The sequence below is a fragment of the Astyanax mexicanus genome, chromosome 18, assembly GCF_023375975.1.
Source record: "Astyanax mexicanus isolate ESR-SI-001 chromosome 18, AstMex3_surface, whole genome shotgun sequence".
NCBI classification, from domain to species: domain Eukaryota; kingdom Metazoa; phylum Chordata; class Actinopteri; order Characiformes; family Acestrorhamphidae; genus Astyanax; species Astyanax mexicanus.
This window is the reverse complement of record NC_064425.1, coordinates 5,906,371-5,926,822: the sequence shown is the minus strand read 5'-3', so window position 1 is coordinate 5,926,822 and position 20,452 is coordinate 5,906,371. Positions and strand designations below refer to the sequence as shown.

The 20,452-nt window shown below is 36.3% G+C and overlaps 1 protein-coding gene across 15 annotated transcripts in view; it reads right to left on the bottom strand.

Annotated features, from left to right (window-relative positions):
• The window catches only part of phldb1b (pleckstrin homology-like domain, family B, member 1b), a 171,998-nt gene that overhangs the window by 17,800 nt on the left and 133,746 nt on the right, over nucleotides 1–20,452 (bottom strand). For 6 of the 15 annotated variants that reach the window (XM_049467221.1, XM_049467223.1, XM_049467229.1 and 3 more), the window contains 7 exons: nucleotides 19,082–19,198; nucleotides 16,507–16,665; nucleotides 14,210–14,350; nucleotides 11,521–11,637; nucleotides 11,307–11,409; nucleotides 9,831–9,881; nucleotides 7,386–7,674 (listed from right to left, as the gene is read on the bottom strand). In XM_049467221.1, coding sequence (XP_049323178.1) covers nucleotides 7,386–7,674; nucleotides 9,831–9,881; nucleotides 11,307–11,409; nucleotides 11,521–11,637; nucleotides 14,210–14,350; nucleotides 16,507–16,665; nucleotides 19,082–19,198 — 977 coding nt within the window. The remainder of the gene's footprint in view (nucleotides 1–7,385; nucleotides 7,675–9,830; nucleotides 9,882–11,306; nucleotides 11,410–11,520; nucleotides 11,638–14,209; nucleotides 14,351–16,506; nucleotides 16,666–19,081; nucleotides 19,199–20,452) is intronic. The other 9 variants (XM_049467224.1, XM_049467225.1, XM_049467233.1 and 6 more) reach the window with 7 other exon arrangements.

The following is a 20,452-nucleotide window of genomic DNA, read 5'->3' as shown; positions in this document are numbered from 1 at the left end:
ATTTTACACTGTGTTCACTCTGTGGTATATGTGTGAATTTTGCCAATATTTTTGAATATTGTGAACTATATTATACCCTGAAATATGGTGCCATATCACATCAGGGTACTACTTTTTTACTGTTTTTAGCAAAAGAAAAATTCACACTGTTCTCATTTCTTATTATATATCTACTAGAGACAGATTATATCTGTCCAGTAACATTTATTTTACTTTAATCCTGGATATATGGAGATATTTGTAGTGAATTATTAGTATCATGACATTCTAGATCATTGACTTCTGTTACAAACCTGATAAAATTCTTGTATTTTTTTAATATCTCAGTTAGCAGTGTGCCATATCGTATCGTATGCAGAGACTGTAAAAAAGATGGACGCCGTGTCTCCGTTCCCATTCATTCAATGAAAATGAAGCCAAAATCTTCCGCCATGTTGGCGATCCTGCCACCTGATTCTGCGCAGTAGAGACCAGAGGAGGGAGAAAGACTGTGGAGAGCAGTCTACTCATTTAAATAACCCCGCCCCCGAGGGCTGCCTCGCGGTCACAGACTGCAGAGCGGGGCGGAGCGGAGCTGACTGTCTGTTATTGGTCCCGCCCATAACCAGCCCTTTTACCATAACCACACCTTTTTTGAATAGAGCTGAATAACGTTTTAAAAACCGAATTCTGTGGGGATATAAAAATTTACCAATATAAGCAGAGGTTACACTAGCTGCTGCATTTAAATAATGGAGGTAGAATTACAGTATATTAGAAAAAAACTTGATTGAATGTTGTCTGTTTTGCCATTGAAACCTATGGGGATGGGTGGAGTTACACAGCTTTCTGCAGCCGAACAGCAGGGGGCGCCCGACCTGTGGTGGCTTCACTTTTAAGAGACGAAGAGCTCTGTCCAGCTATATACAGTCTATGATCGTATGCAATAATACAACTGAATTTGCAGTTGCAGTAGTGTATTCTTGAAATAATATATTTTTTTAATAATGAAATATTGTGATATTATTTTAGGGCCATATCGCCCACCTCTAGTATGCATTATGTATCATTGGTTTTATCAGCAGAACAAATGTAGGATTATAAAATCATTAAGACCAATTATGAAAAGCAAATAGCTGACTGAATGCCAACCCAGTATTTCTTATTATGTCGGATACAGGTGCTCATTATGGTCTGTAGAATCTTATTGTAATAATTCCGTTCTTTTTTTATTGCATTTTGTTCCAATTCTCTGTCTAAACATCATGTGCTATGTTCACACTTACAACCTAAATCAGATTTGATTTTAGATCTACCTTTAGATCTACATCGCTTAACTTAAGTCTGATGGGCCTCAAGAGTGCACAAAATTACAGGTCGGCAGGTTGCCTCCAGAGCAAACGTTTGTATAGATAAAATAATTTTTGCTTTGATACCTTGGCTCAGAATAAACTAATCTGCATCCAATTTGGATGATTGAACTCTGTAGGTTTCACATATTATGCAAATGAGCAAAATAGGCATTTACAAACTAGTCCTAGGGTTTTTGCTTTAAAAATAAGACACAAATAGTTTTAAAAACTATATAATGCTATACCTATATAATGCTTCACCAACAAACAAATTAAAACATCATAGTTTAAACATAATTACATCCATTCATAAATGCAGCGCATTTCACAATGACCAAAAAATCAATCTGAACAAAAGTTTGGTAGAATTTTGGTGGACAGCTAGATAATCCATAATCATAACACATGAACACTTTCTGACAAAAACCTCAAAGCTTTATGATGCTAGTTTAAGCTTAAACCTGCAGATCACCAAACTGTTGTATTAGACCTTTCTGTCTATACTCTACAGTATTCACTACAGGTTCTTACTGTCCACATAGCTAATAGTAATAGTAGCTAATAGTGAAGATGCAGCCTGCTCTTCTGGAGATGCGTCACTGCGTGTCTGTAGTCTGTAGAGCGCTGGGGATTGTAGTCTTTGGGTTTATAGTCACTGACAACTGCATTTAATAATTATGAAAAATAAATAATAATTTATTTTAAATAAATAATAAATAACATACCCTGAAATATCGTGATATTATTTTAGAGCCATATCGCCCACCCCTACTGAGAACCCTGGGAATATTTTATATAGAAAGAAAATTAGAATTATATATAGATTATATTATGATATATATGTTAACCAGTAATACAGGTTTAGGGTTTTAAAGTTTAAAAATAATCACAACAATGCACAGCATTCAATAATTATAAATCAGATTTCCTAGCTATTTCTAAGGGCGTCCCCCAAGGTTCCATTCTGGGTCCAGTTTTATTTAATATATACATTAATGATATTGCTGCCTCTGTTTCTTCCTTAGATTGCAAAATACACCTTTAAGCAGATGACACAATCTTATATTGCTCAGCTGATTCTATACATGCTGCAGTAATAAAACTACAGAACTCTTTTAATGCTCTACAGATTGCGCTAAATAATCACAAACTAGTTTTAAATGCTAAGAAAACTAAGTTAATGCTGTTTTCCAGATCTCGTAATAGTGATGTTAATTGTGTAAATTTTACTACCCTGGCAGGATCCACCATTGAAAGAGTTACAGAATATAAATATCTCGGCATATGGCTGGATGAGAAACTCACTTTTAAACCTCACATTAATAAACTAGTCAGTAAATGTAGACAGAAGCGGGGTTATTTATATAGAAATAAAGCTTGTTTCCCCATGCACGCTAGGAAAACAATTGTTGAGGCAACCCTTTTATCTGTTCTAGACTATGGTGATGTCATTTATAAATATGCCTCCGCCAGTTCCCTCAAATTATTGGATCCAGTATATCACTCTGCTCTAAGGTTCATCACTGGCGACCCTTATAGAACTCATCACTGTGATCTGTACAGAAAAGTTGGTTGGCCTCCATTAGCTGCACGAAGGGAAATGCACTGGTTAATTTTAATTTATAAAACACTCTCCGGTCATATGCCAGAATACATCACTTCATTGATTAATTTTAATAACAGTAATTATCAGACTCGCTCCAGTGGTTGGATCAGCTGCCAGGTACCGAGAGTTTTTACTGAACTGGGAAAATCTGCTTTTAGCTACAGTGCACCGGCGAGCTGGAACTCACTACAGGAAACACTAAAACTCAGCTCACTGGTGTCACTCAATCATTTTAAACTTTTAATATCTAAACACCTTCAGACAGCCTGTACCTGTTTTACTCAATCTTAATTATTTATTTTACTTCATGTTTTAGTTCTCTTATTTTTTTTATATATATTTATATTCCTTTTATTTATTTTATATAATTTATTTATTTATATATTTATTTATTTATTTATTTTTTTATTATTTTTGTTTTTGTATTTACTTTCTTATAATTATTTTATTTTAATATTTTTTTTATTATGTTTTATCAGTAATACTGTTATTATATATTTTTAATTTTTTCAATTTTATTCTTATTACTAAATAGTTTTATTTTTTAGTTTCAGTTTTATTCTTCTGTTTCATAAATATTAAATATTTGCTTTTAATTTTGCTTTTTCAATCACTATTGTATTTGCTCGGCTACATTGAAAATGAGGGTCACCCTCAATGTACTTCCGAGTTTAAAATAAAGGTTGATTGATTGATTGAATTAAATTAATATTTAAAATTCTGTGGAAAAATCGCAGTTAAGATATTTTGACAAAAGCGTGCAATCCCTTATCCTGAAGGTGTCACAATACGGTCTTTTCTTCATGATCACAAACACACTATACACAAATAATAAAACCTCAACAGTTCCCCAACTTCGCTTGGTGACAAATAAGAAGATAATTGTGCAAAAATACAAGAAAAAAAAAAAGACTAATTAATTCAAGATGAGTTTCAATGTTTACACCAGCTTAATTGCTAGTTTTAGTACCCATGCACAATTAAATTCGTATTACTCTTTGTCGTGTTGCTCATTAAGAATCTTTAAAGAGCAGTCGGGTTTGGGGCGTTGGTACTGGAAACAAAAAAACTAAAAAAATCTGCACTAATTTACGGCTGGCAGGGTGGAGATGGAAACGGCAGCCCTCTGGCATCTGTTTACGGAAAAGACTTTTTTAAGTGTTGACATTTTTTTCACAGCCCTAATTACGCTCTTATTTATACTCGGAAAAGAACTGGAGACTTTGGTGGTTCATTCTGGCCTTTTTATAATTGGTAGGAGTTGCAAAATGCTTGTGTAATATACTAGTATATATATATATATATGGACACTGGATAAAGGGTAAACACTGCGTGAGTAAGATTTAGAGACATTCTTCTTTTAGAATTAGTTAAGAAATGTTTGCTTTTAACTTACATAAGACGTCTGTCTATATTCACAGTATATTGGATATATAACAGCACTATATTATTACCTTCATACCCTGCATCCAATACAAAGGACATTATATTTTCTTTATGTTTAAATGTTTTATTGCACATAACACTATTTGAGAGCTGTTTGTTGTTCATCAGAATAGACCATCAGAATCAGCCAATGAACAAGTTTATAAACCAATGAAACAGTAGCGTTAGCTTGGCCCCGCCCACTGCAAAAACATTGGAAAAAACAGTAGTAACAGTACTAGAGCCATTAAGGCAAAGGAACAGCTATTCTTTTTACTAATTTAATTAATGTGATTTAAAACACTTTTAATCAGGTTTTTTTTTTTTTACTGTTTATGTTTTACTGCAGCATGACGGCTACATTCTCGAGCTTTACACAAATTTTGGGAGTTATTCTGTTTTTTTTTTTGTTTGGTGTACTTTTATTGATCTACAAATTGTTTTATAGTATTGACAACCTGTTTTTATAATGTACATTACATTAATTAATTACATCAATTAATCATTGCAGTCGTATATAGCAGAATTTCAAATGAAGATATTTACCCTATTTATGATTTAGTATATAATTAATTTTATCTACAGAAAGTATCTATTTCCACTGGCAGAAAAAAAAAAAGTTCGCTTGTTTTAATCATTTTTTTCTTGAAAGAAGCATTTTTTTTAGTAAGCAATAGAACACACACTTTTAATGAATAAAATAATTGATTAACCTAAAGGGGTTTTAGGTTAATCTGAATACCACATTGGCCCTAAGACTGGAGCAAAGACCCTCTATCTAAGATGACTCAACACTCAACAACAGGCGTCTACAGTAAAGAGACCTTTATTAGTGCAGACCCCTGTCAGCTGTGCACGACTCTAACGGTCCAGACACCAGACAGTGGCCTTTAATTAAAAGGGCAGTGGCCCATTTAATGAGAGCTGGAGTCGCTGGCCCACTTTGCTGTTGCCCACCGAGCATTGTTAACTGGTTGATTGTTAACTGGTTGATTGTTAACTGGTTGATTGTTAACTGATGGATGGATGGATGGATGGATGGATGGATGGATGGATGGATGGATGGATGGATGGATGGATGGATGGATGGATGGATGGATGGATGGATGGATGGATGGATGGATGGATGGATGGATGGATGGATGGATGGATGGATGGATGGATGGATGGATATTAAGGTAAATATCTTAATCTGACTCATCTGTAAAACCTAACAACACTGATACAGATGCTGATACAGAGTAATAAGAGAAAGCTCAACAGAGAACTAAATCTACAGTAGATTATGGAGCCTCAAAAATCTAGTGTCCAAACGGCACTTTCAATTAATCCCAACATCAAAACTCTCAACATTTACCTTAACCCCTTAACAAGCCAGCATTTTTGTAAATTTTCTGCCTGATATTACACACAAAAATCCTGAAGATTTATATTCATGCATTACATAAAAGGTTTAATGTTTGATAATAAACTTACTAACTGTAAGTATTAAAAAAATATTTAAGTAAATCTGCTAATGTCAAAATATAATTAATAAAATCATAAAATTAAATATTTTCTGATATTACTTTTAAAATCAGTATTTTCCTGAATACAAATCAAACAGTTAACGTCCTCCAAACCTTTAGTTTAGTTATGTTTGTCTAGTTTTTACGTCTTTATTTTCAAACCTGCAGAATTTGGGTTGATTCCTGTTACTGATCTAGAATTATTAAGTGGAGTAGAGAGAAAACAGGCAGCTTCTCCAAGTGTCCTGTTGGAGAATTTAAAATCTTCAAATTTTCAGAGTGTAAATAAGTTATTTTACTGCAGAAATAAAGGGTTTTGTATCACCTACATCTGTAGCCAGTATACAGGACAAGGCATATAAAGGGGTTTTAGGTTAATCTGAATACCACATTGGCCCTAAGACTGGAGCAAAGACCCTCTATCTAAGATGACTCAACATTGAGCCTAAAATTGTCCAAACACTGCTGCTACCTTAAATGATCAGAAAAAAGAATATTTTAATATTCTAAAAAATAGAAATATTAAAGAATACCCAGAATACTCCAATTTATAGACAGACTGAATACTCAGAAATACCCGAAATAATATCACGATATTTCATGGTATTTTTGCAATAACGATACTCACTGACAAAACTCTGAATTAAAAAAAAATATTTCAAGAATACACTACTGCAACAAACTGAAGATTTTATCAGATTAGCAACAGAAGTCAATGATCCAGAATATCATGATAATAATACTAATAATAATGCACTCCATATATCACCATATATTCAGGATTAAAGTAAAATAAATGATACTGGACAGATATAATCAGTCTCTAGTAGATATATAATGGGAAATGAGAACAGTGTGATTTTTTTCTTTTGCTTAAAAACAGCAAAAAAGTCGTACCCTGATATGATAATTAGGGGGTATAATATTTCAGGGTATAAAATCGTTCATGATATTCAAAAATGTTGGCGATATTATTGCGTACAATACAGTAGGGCTGTATCTGTTGCTATAATTGACTCATTAAAAAATAATCAGAATCATATATATATTTTTATATATATAATTTTTTTTTCAGCCTGTGTGTTTTGAGACACTCAGCCTTTATTTAAGTGGTTTTAATCTCTTGTGTTTTTGAGGGGATTTTGAGGGAAGTTTTAAAATATTCTTAAACTCAGGCTCCAGCTTAGCAAACTTTCTCCAAACTGACTGAAAATGAAATGATTTCTATTTCTTAACAAAACAAAATAGAAATATTTGGAACTGGAAGACATGCCCAAATCTCATGAGCAGCATCCAGCCGACAGGCAACCAATCGTGAGCAGGCCTGTTCCTCCTCACGCTCACGCAGGTGCAGACTGGAGGAATAATGAAGGAATGAGCGGCGAGCGGAGAGAAACAGATGGCTGGTAATTGATCTGGGTGAGGAGATGGAGGAGGCGCGGCGGTGGCCGTCAGTAAGCTCGGTGTAAAACAGACAGATCGGGTGGTGTATGGAGCAGCGGGCGGAGTTCTGACCTGGACATGTTGTCGGGCGAGCAGGCCGAGTTGTTGCCGGTGGAGATGCTGGTGTCCATGCTGTCGGAGCTCTCCAGGCTGAGCGTGTCGTACGCCGGCTCTCCAGCAGAGGGGGCCGTGTGGTGCAGGATGGAGTGGTGGACCAGCGGAGGCGGCACCGTTAGGTGATGAGGGTTGTTGAGCTGCGTCTGAGAGCCTCGCAGCGCCTCCCACTGGCACTGAGCCTCCACTGCAGCCTTCTGCTTCAGCTCGGCCAGCCGACGCCGCTGCTCCTCGATCACCTGCTGCCCTGCAGAGCAAAGAAAGAGAGAGAGAGAGAGAGAGACAGAGAGAGAGAGCGCATCACGTTACAGAGGAATAACACACACACACACACACACACACACACACACACACACACACACACACACACACACACACACACACACACACGTATATACAGCTCTGAAAAAAATAAGACACAACTTAAACATGGTGAGTTTCTCTGATTTTACCAAATTAAAAAACTCTGGAATATAAATATATAAATATAAAGCTGAACTGCTTGAATTTTTGCACCAGGAGTAAAGCAGCATAAAGTTATCCAAAAGCAGTGTGTAAGACTGGTGGAGGAGAACATGATGCCAAGATGCATGAAAAAAAAACTGTGATTAAAACTTTAAGTCATTTCTCATTTTCTGTAAATAAATACTGTAAATAACAATATTTTGATCTGGAATTTGAGAAAAAATGTTGTCTGTAGTTTATAGAATAAAACAACAATGTTCATTTTACTCAAACATAAATCTATAAATAGTAAAATCGGAGAAACTGATTCAGAAACTGATTCAGAAACTGAAGTGTTCTCTTAATTATTTCTAGAGCTGTATAAACACTATAAATCATACACATACCTGTCCAATGTTTGGGGACACCTAGTGAAGCCATTTTTTTATATACAGTATTTTCTATTTTTTGTTTCTTTTTTTTTTAATATTCCTTTAAAGTCTATTGTTTTCTATAGTTACTGTTACATTATTACAGAAAGCTTTGCATTAAACTGTATGATTTATTAGGTAGTTGGTTTTAATATTAGTGACATTATCTTTCTTTCAATTTACTTTCTACATGAATTATTACAAGCTTTATATCATTACAGTTTATTTTAATACAGTACTTTTAACACCAGTAACAAAATATGGCGTAGAACTCTCAATCCTTTCTGCAGTTTAAGTGACTTTTGGACCATTAAAATGCTGATATGCACTGATATAGCAGAAGTCATCCTATGTTTTAAATTTTTTTTCCACTTTTTGTATTAATTGTTTTGGCTGCTGATTTTGCTTTGCAGTGTTTTTATTCACTATTTTTTATATTTTACTCTCCAACTTATTACCTGTGTGTATCTATGTAAACATAGATACAGAGATACAGTAAAAAAATATATATATGTAATATAGACCTAATAGTCCTCCAGTGAGAGATGATGTTGGAGGGCAAAAAGATAATGTTTAAATCAACATTTAGGCCCAAATCTGCTCTTTAATCCAGCCAAAACATGACAAAAATTACATTTATGATTTTTAAAACAATAGTTTTCTCGTTGTGATCTTGTTTTTTTCATTCTGCATATTCCATATTAAAATGGGTGCATTATCTGTCCCAATTAATTGTGTGTACCATTTGATATATTGTGCACATTGGGAAAAAAAAAAAAAAAAAAAAATATATATATATATATATATATATATATATATATATATATATATATATATATATATATATATATATATATATATAATTATAAACATTAAAAAATCCCCAAACATTTGACTGGCAGTGTACAAATGCAAATAAACAGACTGCATCAGCAAGTCATATACAGCAAATACAAATCCATTCACAGCCACAAAAAAAAAGACCATCAGCACCTGTTTGGGAATCAAGCATCTATTACAGTAGAAACACCGGATATCATAAAGATCACAGATAAAGCACCAAGACACCCGTGCATCCCTGCAGGATAACACGCTAACGCTGCACGGCTCAGTCATGCCCTCACACATACAGCACATAACCGTATGCACTGAATGCGCTCAATGTAAAAAAGATAATTAAATAAATAAAGAAATCAATTAAAAAAGCCCAAGCTAATCCCATCAGTCCTGAAGCTCTGCACTGTTTTCACTTCTTAACCACTTTAAATACTCCATGCTGGGAGACAACGCAGGGGAAACGCAGGCACACGTGAAGAAAGTGCAGGAAATACAACTCTGAATTAAAGGTCATGCCCCGTTAAAGGTCAGAATAAAGAATGAAGAAAAGAAAGAAGGAAGGTGATGAATGATAAAGTGAAGGAAGGTAGTGAGTGATAGTGGTGGTGAGGAGGAGGATGATGATGATGATGATGATGATGATGATGATGATGACGAGTCCAAACCCACTCCAGACTCCAGTGCAGTCTACCTGTGGGGCTGTCCGGGGTGGAGGAGGACTCAGACGATGAAGGCAAGCGGTCTGGGTGGAGGTGGGAGGTGGAGGTGGGAGGTGGAGGTGAGAAGTGGAGGTGGGGGGTGGAGGTGAGAGTTTAGGGGTTGGGGAGTAGGAGGGGCAGTGGAGGTGGATGTACAGAGTGGCAGACAGAGAGATACAAACAGCACAATGATTAGAATAAAACGTGAGGTGATTAGAGGGATGTAGGGTGGGGAGGAGTAATTAGAATATAATTGAAAAGTAACTTTATTTCAGTAATTCAGTTCAAAATGTAAAACTCATATATTATATAGATGTATTAAACACAGAGTGATCTATTTTAAGCAGTTATTTATTTTATTGTTGGTGATTATGGCTTACAGCCAATAAAAACCCAAAAATCAGTGTCTAATCAGAAAATTTGAATATTATATAATAAGACCAATTGGTACTTTTGGCAGTGTGGGCAGTGTGCCAAGTCCTGCTGGAAAATGAAATCTGCATCTCTATAAAAGCTTTCTTGATTTGGACTTGATAATAAAACAGTGGATCAACACCAGCAGATGACATGTCTCTCCAAACCATCACTGATTGGTGGAAACTTCACACTAGACCTCGAGCAATTTGGACTGTGTGTCTCTCCACTCTTCCTCCAGACTCTGATCCCTTGATTTACAAATGAAATGTAAAATTTACTGATGATCAGTGATGGTTTGTAGAGACATGTCATCTGCTGGTGTTGATCCACTGTGTTTTATCAAGTCTAAAGTCAGTACAGTTTTGTTTTCCCACAAAATCTTACAGCACTTCATGCCTCCCTCTGCTGACTGTTATGGAGATGTGGATTTCATTTTCCAGCAGGACTTGGCACACTGCCCATACTCCCAAAAATACCAATTGGTTTAAATATTCTATAATATTCTAATTTTCTAAGATTTATTTCAAATATGGGTTTCTTAGTCTATCGGACGGCATTTTCATCCCGCTAGCGCTGCGTTTGGCGGCTAATGCTAATGTTGCTGCATCCAGCCTTAGTGTTAGAGAAACTTTACTGAAAACTCACCCTTAAATATAATAAAAATATTGGAAATCTAAGCTTACTGCAAATAAACAGAAATGCTTTACTCACACAAATAAACAGTTTACAGGAGAGAAATCTGTGTAGATTAAAAGCCAGCGCTCGTTAGAAAGTAATTTTTTTTAAGAATTACAGTTTTTGTTTATTTAGGCGCTTTCCCCAGCTTCCCCATTAGAAGTCAAACATGGCGACACGCTTGCTTACTTCGATGTAGCATCCTTACTAGTGTCGCTTAATGTGCCTCATACACAGTACATGTGAAACTAGCACCATATATAATATACAGAATGCTTTTCGTTTTGTATTTCAGGTAAAATACTAATGTAGCAGACAAGATGTTCATTCAGTTATTTTTTTTGCCGAAGCTCTGATAAATAAAGCAGTGGTAGTACCTTTCTGCTGCAGGGCGAGCTGCCGCTTCATCTCGATGTCCTGCAGAGTGGCTGCGAGGTTGCGAGGGAGACTTCCTGTGCTATTCGCCACCATCACTGGACTCTGAGTAAGAAAATAAACCACGTTTTACACTCAGATATCAAATCACAGAAAAGGCATGATGTTTAAGTAAATTATGAGTAAAGAAGAGAGAGCTGGAGAGAGATTATTCACCCTGGAAGAAGTGTTGCGGCCGAGAGTAGCGGACGTGTACGTGGGCGACAGGCCAGCGCTGACCTTTGGCCTCAGTGAGGACTGACTGGCGTCGCTGTCCAGCCTGGAGCGATACACCTGCCCACCAGAGAAACAGAACACGTTACACACCAAACAACATCATTTTAAATTATATTACAATGTACAGTACACTGTTAAAGGTTGGGCACCACCAGTCAAAAGATGAGATGAATCAATCTACTACAGATGAAAAAAAAAAAAAAAAAAAGGTAAAGATGAAACAATCTCCTCATCATTTTAAGAAAGAGCAGAGTATTATTTTTGTTTTTGTACAATTTGAGAGAAACATATTGTACAACATGTAAGATAATTAAATGATAGACTTATATAAATAATAAATATAAATAAAAACAATAAATAGACATTACCTCAATAATATTTGATCATTTTGATATGGTCTGTTTTGCTTATTTGTACGTTTGTTAACATATATACCAGTGAACAGTATTTTAGCCAGTCATGCTAAATGACCAATCAGGTCTTCAATAACTGTGACTCCGTACACACAGTGTGAACAGACTGCAGTAGGTGAAGAAAAAACTATGATTAAAAAAATTATAATTGCTTTGTCATGCTATTTTATTAGCATTATATCTCTGCCATTTAAATGGTCTTCAAATGACAGTAAAATCATTTATCACAATAATTTTAGGGACGATACATCTATATATCTTATCGTCAAAGGCCTACTTCTGGGGGAAAAAAAAGGACAAAGTTTAATAAAAAAAAATAACATCTCTCCAACTGTTGAACATGGGGGTTAGTGTTGCAGCCAGTGGCATGTGAAAAAACTGATTCAATCGAATACCAGCATATTCTGAAAGCAATAACAGATGAAAAACAAGCCTATGGTAATGCCAAATTGGTCCCCTGACCTAAAAAACATCTAAGTATGTGGCTCAACCTCAAAAGAGCAATACATATCCAGACTTTATGAAAAGTCTCTGCAAGGAAGGATGGGCGAAAATCCTCCAAACTTTAAAAAGCTTTTAAAAGCAGGGACACTCTGCTTGTGTTCATAATTCATAACTTGTGTTCTTAAGTACTGACCATACTGTTTTTTCCTGTTTTGTTCATTTTAAATTGTAGTAGATGGAGATAAAACCTAGTTCCATTTAAAACATTAAAGTAATGATTCATCTTTAACTTAATGCCGTTTACTCACTTAGAAATTCACTGTAACAGATCAAACTTAGACCAGAGGTGCCCAAACTTTGCATGGCACTGTATAAATGTGTGTATATTAATGCATCTTAGTAATGAATTAAATATTAAAAACTGGGCTCACTTATCTATCGCACAGTGCATGTTTTTAACTAAACAGACTCCACTGTGTGTTTTGGCTAAAGAGAGCAGATGTGACCTTTTCTGGTTGACCTACAGAATGGTAGTGATGAGACTCAAACCGTATGGTGATGTTTCTTAGCAATCTGCAGCAGATCCTGAGCTTGCTACGCGTGAGAGATGTGAGATCTCTGAGTGTAGAGAGAGTTCAGTGATGAAGAAGGTGAAGCATGGAGGAAGAGGAGCAGAGGGTCGGGCTGTGCGGTTAATTCAATTTAATTAATTAGTCGCATCAGAAATTCCGTTATACGGACAGATATTGTCTGTTAACTCATTTCTTTACATGGTTCTTTTTTTCGTTTTTTGACTAGTGTGAATCATGTAGCTACAGAGTTTCTGTAAAAAATTATAGATTTTTTGTTTAGTACTGAAAGTGTTGCTCATGTGCGTCAGTCAGGATTTTAATCATTCTAATTATTCTATTAGTTTCTCAGGGGGTTCTGGGGTAATTTCTCTTTTATGGGGGGGTTTATCCTCTGTGATTTTATTCCTGCCTGGAACGACCATGTACGCGTTTTTCTCAGACGTCCTCTGAGCTTCTGAACGTGATGTCATGTGACCAAGAAAAAAAGCCAAAAACTCACCGGTCCTCCTGTTTTTTCAATTGCAGTCTAGATGCAAGAGTTTTATTACTGAGTGATACAAAGTGCTCCGGTGATAAGGTATAACACTGTTTTAGTCCAGTGGAGGAGTGGTGGGGAGAAACGATAGGATTTCGGCTCTTGCCCATGAATATTCATACATGCAAACACATTGCCTGACTAACTGTTGGGCTAACAGCTCTGCGAAGCAGTGAGTCTAGCTACATGTTTGTTTAAAGGTATGTCGCATCACTAACAACGTCATCTTATTTCGTGCTGGTACGGATAGTGCTCACACTGTATGTGTACCGTAAAGTCGAGAGCCAAGGTGGGCGGGGCCATGAATACTAATTCATGGGTTGATGTAGACACAGTGCTTTTCCTGATCGACTCGTTTTTCTAAATATGTTTTTTTCTTAGCAACTGCAGACAATGGTTGGTTGGTTGTTGGGGTTTTATTGCCACTTCAGCACAAATTTGGCTATTTGTGGCGTACACTTGCTTTTATATGTCTAGATAGAGTACAGTTGTTCAAAGGTGATAGCATGAAAAAAGGTTTCATGTTCTTTTCTTTTCTTTTTTGTTTTAAATTAAATTGTCCCAATTTAAAGTGTATCCTAATTCAACATCCTATATTATTCTACTATATTAATCGTTTTATTAGCTGTAGTTTGACAGGGCTAATCCGGGTCTACGTGGTTTACCTGCAGAGGCCTGCGGGAGTGAACTTTGAGCGGTAGAGGAGGGGGGCAGAGTGGGCTGCAGTCTCCAGCCTCCATCGCCTCCTGATACCAGCGCTCTAAATCTAGACCGGCCACTTGAGGCCTGAGCCACTCTGGGTGAACCTTCACACACACGTCCCAAAGCATGGAGGCGGAGCAGCAGAGGAGGTGGAAAGTTGTGGCATGAGAAAAAGAGGGTGAGGGAAGGAGGAGAAGAAGAACAGAGTGTTAATGAGCAACTGAAAAGTAAAGGTTTAGTGACAGAGCAGTGAGCAAGCTTCCCCTCAAACCAGAGGCACGTCTGCCAATAGAAAATCGAGTCAGTCTAAGAGAGAATCTCATTTGCTTTAGTTAGTGTATCTTACAATTTCTCCCAGACAAATTAACGGCTGATCTAATCAGTGAAGGTCGAGGCAGTTCTGGGCAGAGCTGCTTATAAACTGCAGCAACAACCACAGGAGCAGTTTCAGTAGCAGGTTCCTGTCACAGAGCTGCTCTACAGACTACAGACTCAGAAGATCCTTTATCCCAAGAGCCATGAGACTATTTTAGCTCCTTCCAGCGGAGCTGAAAGAGTTGAAAGGACCGATGAGGATCATGTACACCTGCACTTCGGGACTCTATTATTACTATTACTTTACCATAAAATCTGTACCTTTGCACTACTAAACACTACTGACACTTTACTGTACATTTTGTATATTCACACTCTGCGACTCTTTTTGACACTTTACTGTGCAACCTGTAATTTTTGCACTCCTGGACACTTTTACATTGTACTACATACAATTCAATACTTGCACAGGTTTTATTTTTTTTTTTCCCAGTATAGTAGTATATGCTGATACCTATATGCTTTTCCCTTTTATCTTATTTATTTTGTATTACTGCACTCCCTACTATTTACAGTCAGGTTATATATCCTTGTATATATCTTATAATAGTTTTAATGTTTTCCAGATCTGCCATCCACCTCTATTCCCATGTTTATCTTATGTTCTGCTAATGGTATGCTAACACAAAAGCATAAATTTGTCATTCTTCAGAAATAAATTATAGAGGTTATAGAAACTTAATGAACTGAATTATGAATTAATCCAACAATGAACAGCTTCCCTTTAATAGCAAATGAACAAAATCTAGAGTTCAGTACACGCAACTGACAAATACTGTTGTCTCTTCATTCAAACTAAATTTCATCCTCATCTTTCATAGACAAATTAAATGGCAACTTATGGAGAGTAAGAGAATAAAAAGGCTAAAAACAAATGCTTAGCTTCCAGGTAAAGCATCAAACACTGAAAGAATATGGCTGTGCTAATAAAGTGCTAAACTAAAAGCTAATCCTTCAAGGACCGCAACAGTATCAAGTACAACTAATAGGAATACTAAAAATATACAATCTTAAAAAATTATGCTAAACTAGGTGGCTGAGGGACAGATTGGTGTTAATAAGGAAAGGAAAGCACATTATTTGTTTCGTAATATCATTTGAAATCAGCTTGTTTTATTTAGACTAAAAGTAGCAGTGGCAATTGTGTTGGCTTTTAAACTGCAGCTGATCATTAAAAATAAATAGAAAAAATAAAAAAGTTGTTAATATACACTGCCTGGCAAAAAAAGGTCACAATCTAATATTTGGTTGGGCCGCCTTTAACTTTGATTGCAGCTTTACACATTCACTGTGGCATTGTTTCAATAAGCTTCTGCAATGTTACAAGATTTATTTAAATCCAGTGTGACTGGATTCATTTTTCACCAAGATCTTGCAGCAGCATTGATGATGGTAGAGTCTGACCACTGCACAAAGCAGCTCTTCTCCATCCAGCACATCCCAAAGATTCTCAATGAGGTTAAGATCTGGACTCTGTGGTGAACTCTCTCAATCCATGTGTGAAAATGATAAAATGATGATCTCATGCTCCCTGAACCCTGAACTCTTTCACAATTCCAGCACCATGAATCCTGGTATTGTCATTTTGGAATATGAAGAAAAAAATCCATTGATGGAATAACCTGGCCTATATTCAGTATATTCAGGTAGTCAGCTGACCTCATTCTTTCAGCACATACTGTTGCTGAACCTAAACCTGCAGACCAACTGCAGCCTCAACCAACCCCACATCATTTACTTACTTACATCCAGATGGAGACTCTTATTTAGCCAGGCCTTTCTTTACATAATTTTATAAAAGTTGCCAAACGTCAGGAAGAACATGTTTATAGGAGAGAAATATTTAAAGAACAAGAGATAAAAATAGAAGGGAAAAGAGACACACCTCAAAAGAGAGAGAAAGGGAGGAGCCATGAGGGGAAGGAAGGCAGGAAAAAGTGGGCGGAGTGAAAAGAGGCTGACGTGATTGAGCAGGAGAGGTGGGGGAGGAGTCCACCTTTGGCATCCCATAGATCTGGTTTAATTGGCCCACAGTAACGTACTCCTGGAGGAAGCCAGGAGGAGCACATGGACACAGGAAGGAGGAGAAGATTAAAGAGGAAGAGAGTGAAACAGGTCAAACAGGTAAAGACAGAGCAAATATCAATAATAACTTATTCCTAAAGAAACAGAATACTGATTTAAAAATCTACCAGTATAATATTCCTTTATAAGCTTTATTATAAGCTTAATGTACAGCTCTGGAAAATAAATAAGAGAGCACTCAAAAATTTAATTTTACCAAATTGAAAACCTCTGGAATATAATCAAGAGGAAGATGGATGCTATCCAAAAGCAGTGTGTAAGACTGGTGGAGGAGAACATGATGCCAAGATGCATAAAAACTGTGATTAAAAACCAGGATTATTCCACCAAATATTGATTTCTGAACTCTTTATAAATATAAACTTTTTTTTTTGCATTATTTGAGGTCTGAAAGCTCTGAATCTTTTTTGTTATTTCAGCCATTTCTCATTTTCTGTAAATAAATGCTCTAAATGACAATATTTTTATTTGGAATTTGGGAGAAATGTTGTCTGTAGTTTATAAAAGAAAACAACAATGTTTATTTTACTCAAACATAAACCTATAAATAGTAAAATCAGAGAAACTGATTCAGAAACTGAAGTGGTCTTTTAATTTTTTTCCAGAGCTGTATATCTAAAAAAATCATTTTTTTTGTTTACAATGTTTTTCAGTCTAATCTCTCTCTGCCACATATGTAGCACACTGCAGATTACCACATGCAAAATCCCCTTAAAATGTTAAAATGCACAAACCTGATTTCCAATTGAAGCCAATAACTTGCCAATTGCTTCATAAGTTGTAGTGTATTTACAGCAGCTGATACTATTTTCAGTTACAATGCAAAAAATTTAGTAAAGTATGAACATGACCAGTGATCCAATGTCTTTATTATAGCAAATAGTGCTTGGACCCCAATGGTTGGCACTTGGTGGTCTCATGATGGTTACAACAGGCCTTTGAAATGTAAAAACTAATGATGTTCTACATCAGTTTTAGAGATAGGCTTAACACTAACAAGCTGTCTGGGTTGCCAGCATTGATCATTAACATAAATGAACCATCACTTTCATCCACGATGAGAAAGGCATTAAAGAAATCTAAATATAAGAAAATGAAACAGCTTCAATGCTCACATTTTTCACAGCTTAATAATGCTATTTTTTTATTCTATTTTATTTTAAAGAAGTCAATGCTAACTGCTAAGCCCTGGTATCATGGTGTGGGGAGTAACTCTGTACAATGTCAGATTACATTTGGTCTTAAGTTTTATCTTTACTTCCTGCACATCCCAGTGTGCTATTTCAGCAGGACAATGCTCACCCGCTATTTCTGAACTTAGCTAACGTTTGTTGTTGAGTGTAAATGAAAGTCTATGGTAATCAGCTGTGCTGCAGATCTGGCAGATATGAATTAGGTTAAAAACACTGGAGTATTGTAACACCGCTAACAGCATCATTAATAATGCAGTGATCCCACAAACGCACACGCAAAGAACTGGGTCACGCATTAAAAAGCAGGAAATCTGTGAGTATGCAGCAGCCTAACGCAAGCTGGCAGAGTGAAACAGGAAACACAGAATGAGGGATAGAAAGAGAGAGGGAGAGAGAGATAGAAATAAAGATAAATTAAGAGAAAGTGTGGGGGAGAGAGAAAAAGTCAGATACAAACAGAAAGAAAGAGGGAGAGAGAAAGAGAGATTCATTGACAGAAAGAGTCAGACAGAGACAGATGGAAATCAAAAGAAAGAGCGAGAGAGAGAACAGAGGGAGATAGATAAAGAGAAAGAGAGAGATAAATTGAGAGAGAGAGAGAAAAAGAAAGTGGAAGAGAGAGAGATGGAAATAGAAAAAAAGGAAAGTGAGAAGAAGAGAGACAGATGGAGATAGAAGTATAAAAATAGAGAGAGGGATAAAGTGAAAGATAAATCAGATTAAGAAAGAGCAGGAGAGAGAAAGAGACAGCCGGAAATAGAGAGAGGGAAAGAGAAGAGCGAGAGAAAGAAAGAGAAAGAAAGAGATACATTGAGAAAGAGAGAGTGGGTGAGAGAGAGACAGATGGAGATAGAAAGAGATAGATCAATTGAAAAAGAGATAGTGGAGAGAGGTGAGAGAGAGAAAGAGAGAGATAAACTGAAAGAGTGGGAGAGAGAGAGAGACCGACAGGGATGGAGATACAGATAGAGAAGAGAGAGCGAGAGGGATAGAGATAAAGAGACAGACAAAGTTAGAGAAAGAGATGGGAAAAGAGAGAGACAGATGGAGATATAATGAGAGAGGGAAGAGAAATGGAGAGAGATATAAAGAGAAAGATAAATCAAGAGAAAGAGAGACAGAGAAAGGGAAAAGGGAGAGAGAGATAGATAGAGATGAAGGGCTGTGAGGTCTGGGTGATACCTCGCGGGGAGCAGCTACAGCCGGGGCGAGTGAGAGAGTGAGGCCGTGCTGAGCGGAGCTGCTGAGCTGAGGACTGCTGGAATACATCCTACACACATCCTCCATCCTGCAGTACTGCTGATCCCACCACCAAACCCATACACACACACACACCATACACACACCATCAATCACCAGCTCCATCCACTACTCAACTAACACCAGCAGATGACATGTCTCTCCAAACCATCACTGATCATCAGTAAATTTTACATTTCATTTAAAGTAAATCAAGGGAGCAGAGTCTGGAGGAAGAGTGGAGAGACACACAGTCCAAACTGCTCGAGGTCTAGTGTGAAGTTTCCACCAATCAGTGATGGTTTGTTTGGAGAGACATGTCATCTGCTGGTGTTGATCCACTGTGTTTTATTATCAAGTCCAAAGTCAAAATCTTACAGCACTTCATGCTTCCCTCTGCTACTGACAACTTTTACAGAGATGTGGATTTCATTTTCCAGCAGGACTTGGCACACTGCCCACACTGCCAAAAGTACCAATTGGTCTTATTTATACAGTATAATATTTTAATGTTCTGAGACACTAATTTTTGGGTTTTCATTGGCTGTAAGCCAAAATAATCATCAACAATAAAAGAAATAAAAACACTTACAATAGATCACTCTGTGTTTTATAAATACATCTATATAATATATATGAGTTTCACATTTTCAACAGAATTACTGAAATAAAGTAACTTTTTTAGCGGATATCATTTTTTTAATGACATTCTAATTTTTGCAATCGTACTTCCTATCCTGTTCCTTTAATTTAGGCCAAATTTTGACTGCATTTCCTTAAGGAACTGTTTTACTGTGTACTATTCATTCATTTATTCACACACTCCTGACTCTGGGTGTGCCATCATATCAGGGTACTACTTTTGTACTGTTTTTAGCAAAAGAGCAAAAGAAAAATTCACACTGTCATTTCCCATTATATATCTACTAGAGACATATTATATCTGCCCAGTATCATTTATTATACTTTAATTCTGGATATATGGAGATATTTTGAGTGCATTATTATTATTATTATAACTATCATGACATTCTGGATCATTGACTTCTGTTACAAATCTGATAAAATTCTTGTATTTTTTTTATATCTCTATAAGGGGTGTGCCATATCATATTATACACAGTAATAAAATGTAATTTTCATTTTACTGCAGTAGTGCATTCTCGAAATATTTTTTATTTATTTATTGTTTTGTCATATCGCCAAGAGTATCATTATCGCAAAAATACCATGAAATATAAGGACATTATTTTAGGGCCATATCGTCCACCTCTACTACTGACACACTCTCACCACACAACAGCACAGTTGTAG